The sequence below is a fragment of the Poecilia reticulata genome, linkage group LG2, assembly GCF_000633615.1.
Source record: "Poecilia reticulata strain Guanapo linkage group LG2, Guppy_female_1.0+MT, whole genome shotgun sequence".
Classification (NCBI taxonomy): Eukaryota; Metazoa; Chordata; class Actinopteri; order Cyprinodontiformes; family Poeciliidae; genus Poecilia; species Poecilia reticulata.
Window position 1 is genome coordinate 43,689,734 of NC_024332.1, and position 2,134 is coordinate 43,691,867.

The following is a 2,134-nucleotide window of genomic DNA, read 5'->3' on the forward strand; positions in this document are numbered from 1 at the left end:
TTTAATGGGTAGAAAACACATTGACTACACATTAACGTGTTTTCTATTTGTTAATGTATTAATGTAAAATCAACACATAAACAAAACCTTGACAACGTTTAGATAACGTATTATTGACGTGTTATCTACTATCCTTGTGTGTTCAACCCATCACCCATGACAAACGGGGGTGGGGGGGAACTAGCAAACTAGCTTGCAAGTGTATCTTAATTTTGGCTGTTTTGGACTTGTGATGCGACATAAGAAAATTTAAAAATATTTTCCCCTTTTGTTGCTATGAGGCGATAACTTTTGCCTGTTGCTTTCTGTGTATTAAGTCCATTACCTATGATAGATGCGAAAAAGCTAGCTAGCAAGGATATGTTAATTMATTTTGATTTAAATGTACAGAAAATGCTAATGTGTTGTCTACTTGTGAGAGGTGACATGTTTTTCAACTGGATAGCTTTCCTTACACCCTCTTAAGCCAAGCGACTATTGACATTCATGCATTTGAGATTTTGTGTGCTGCCTGTGTGTCGAGTCCATCACTTACAATCRACGCAAGACAAGTTAACAGAAAATGTTGACATGTTGCCTACATATTTTTGAACTGGATGGTTTTCCATATACCCTCCTTCAGCCAAGAGAGCGGTGACATTCTTGCATGTGAAATTTTGCGCTCGTAAACGTAGACATGCAGATGCAGGTTAGCAATGCAACAAGAAAAAGTAGAAGAATTTTTAACTTTTGTTGCTGCCACCGCCTGGACTTCCATATGTTGGGTTTCGATGACAATCACTTGWCATTGTACATTGCTAAGACACAAAAAAGTTAGCAAGGGTATAATGATTTTAGCTAAAATTTACAGAAAATGTTGACATGTTTAAATGTTAGAAGTCAGATATTTTTGAACTGGATGGCTTTCCGTACACCCTCCWCCAGCGACGCAACCAATGAGATTCTGCAGGTGAGATTTTGTTCCTACATAAATCTGCCGATAAAGTAAAACTGTAATGTTTTAGAAATCTGGAAATCAAGGCTCAAATATTTTAATTTTCTTTTTTAACATGTTTTGGAGCCAGAGGATGTATTAAATAAATTAAGTTTATTCCCGCTGATATGTTAATTTGTCATTGGTGAGATATTTTTTCTGTAGTTAAATAAATTAATTTCTCGTTAAAAGGCGTTGAATCGCCTAAAACAGCTTCAGATTTTCAGCTGCTTCTTGTTTTGGATACAAGTTAAACCAGCAGCTCTGAGTAAATCTGGTGATAAATGGACACATGAATMCGTGATGATGTCATTAATTAAACACTCCTTTGTTTGATGAAGTGATGAAAACTTGCCGTTTCTGCCCCTCCCGCCCTGTTTGCTGCACCTTCCTCCCTCCTCCTCCTCCTCCTCCTCGGTGCGCAGCCTGGATGTTGTGCGGAGCGCCAAACCCGAACCTCTTTACGCGCCGTCCCGCCTCACCTTCAGCGTCACCTCTGCGCCTCCTCAGCCGCGCTGAATGGATTAACCTCCGGGAGCCATGCGGCACCGGCACCGAGCCCCCGCAGCGACCCGAGCCGCTTCGGATGGAGGAGAGTCCGGTTTCCGCATTCCCGCAGCCGCTGTGCGCACTGCAGGCGCGGAGCGAAGATCCATGATCTCAACAAAAAAGGAAACCGGTTCGTCCGGCTCGGCGGGCCGCCCCGCGCTGCGGATTCATTGTTATGTTCCCGGCGGACGGAGAGGCTGCTGACTGTGTGTCCCAGGCCCGGTTCGGAGCTCCTTCATGACCCAGGATGGAGAACTGCTGCCGCGCCTGCTGCCCCTGCTGCTCCGGGCTCTGGAACTGGATCTGGCCGGGTCCCCGCTACCCGCCCGTCCCGAACCTGGTCATCGAGAACCCGGGGGCCCGGTCGGCGGAGATCCGCACCGTGTCGGGGGACATCCGCGCCCCGTCGCCCAAGAAGCGGCCGGTGCAGCTGTACGCGGCGCTGTACGACTTCCAGGCCCGGAGCGACGACGAGCTGACGGTGAAGGAGGGCGACAAGCTGTCGGTGATCGAGAAGCGGGGCGACTACGTGCTGGCCAAGAAGCTGACCGGGGCGCCGCAGTCCGGGCTCATCCCGGCCAACTACGTGGCTCTGCTGCAGGACGAGTTCGC

At 47.9% G+C, this 2,134-nt stretch overlaps 1 protein-coding gene across 1 annotated transcript in view; it reads left to right on the plus strand.

Moving 5' to 3' along the window:
- Nucleotides 1–226: 226 nt before the first annotated feature.
- srms (src-related kinase lacking C-terminal regulatory tyrosine and N-terminal myristylation sites) overlaps nucleotides 227–2,134 on the plus strand; it is a 24,312-nt gene continuing 22,404 nt past the window's right edge. Inside the window, exon 1 of the mRNA XM_008404312.2 lies at nucleotides 227–2,134. Coding sequence (XP_008402534.1) covers nucleotides 1,770–2,134 — 365 coding nt within the window. The 5' untranslated portion in view covers nucleotides 227–1,769.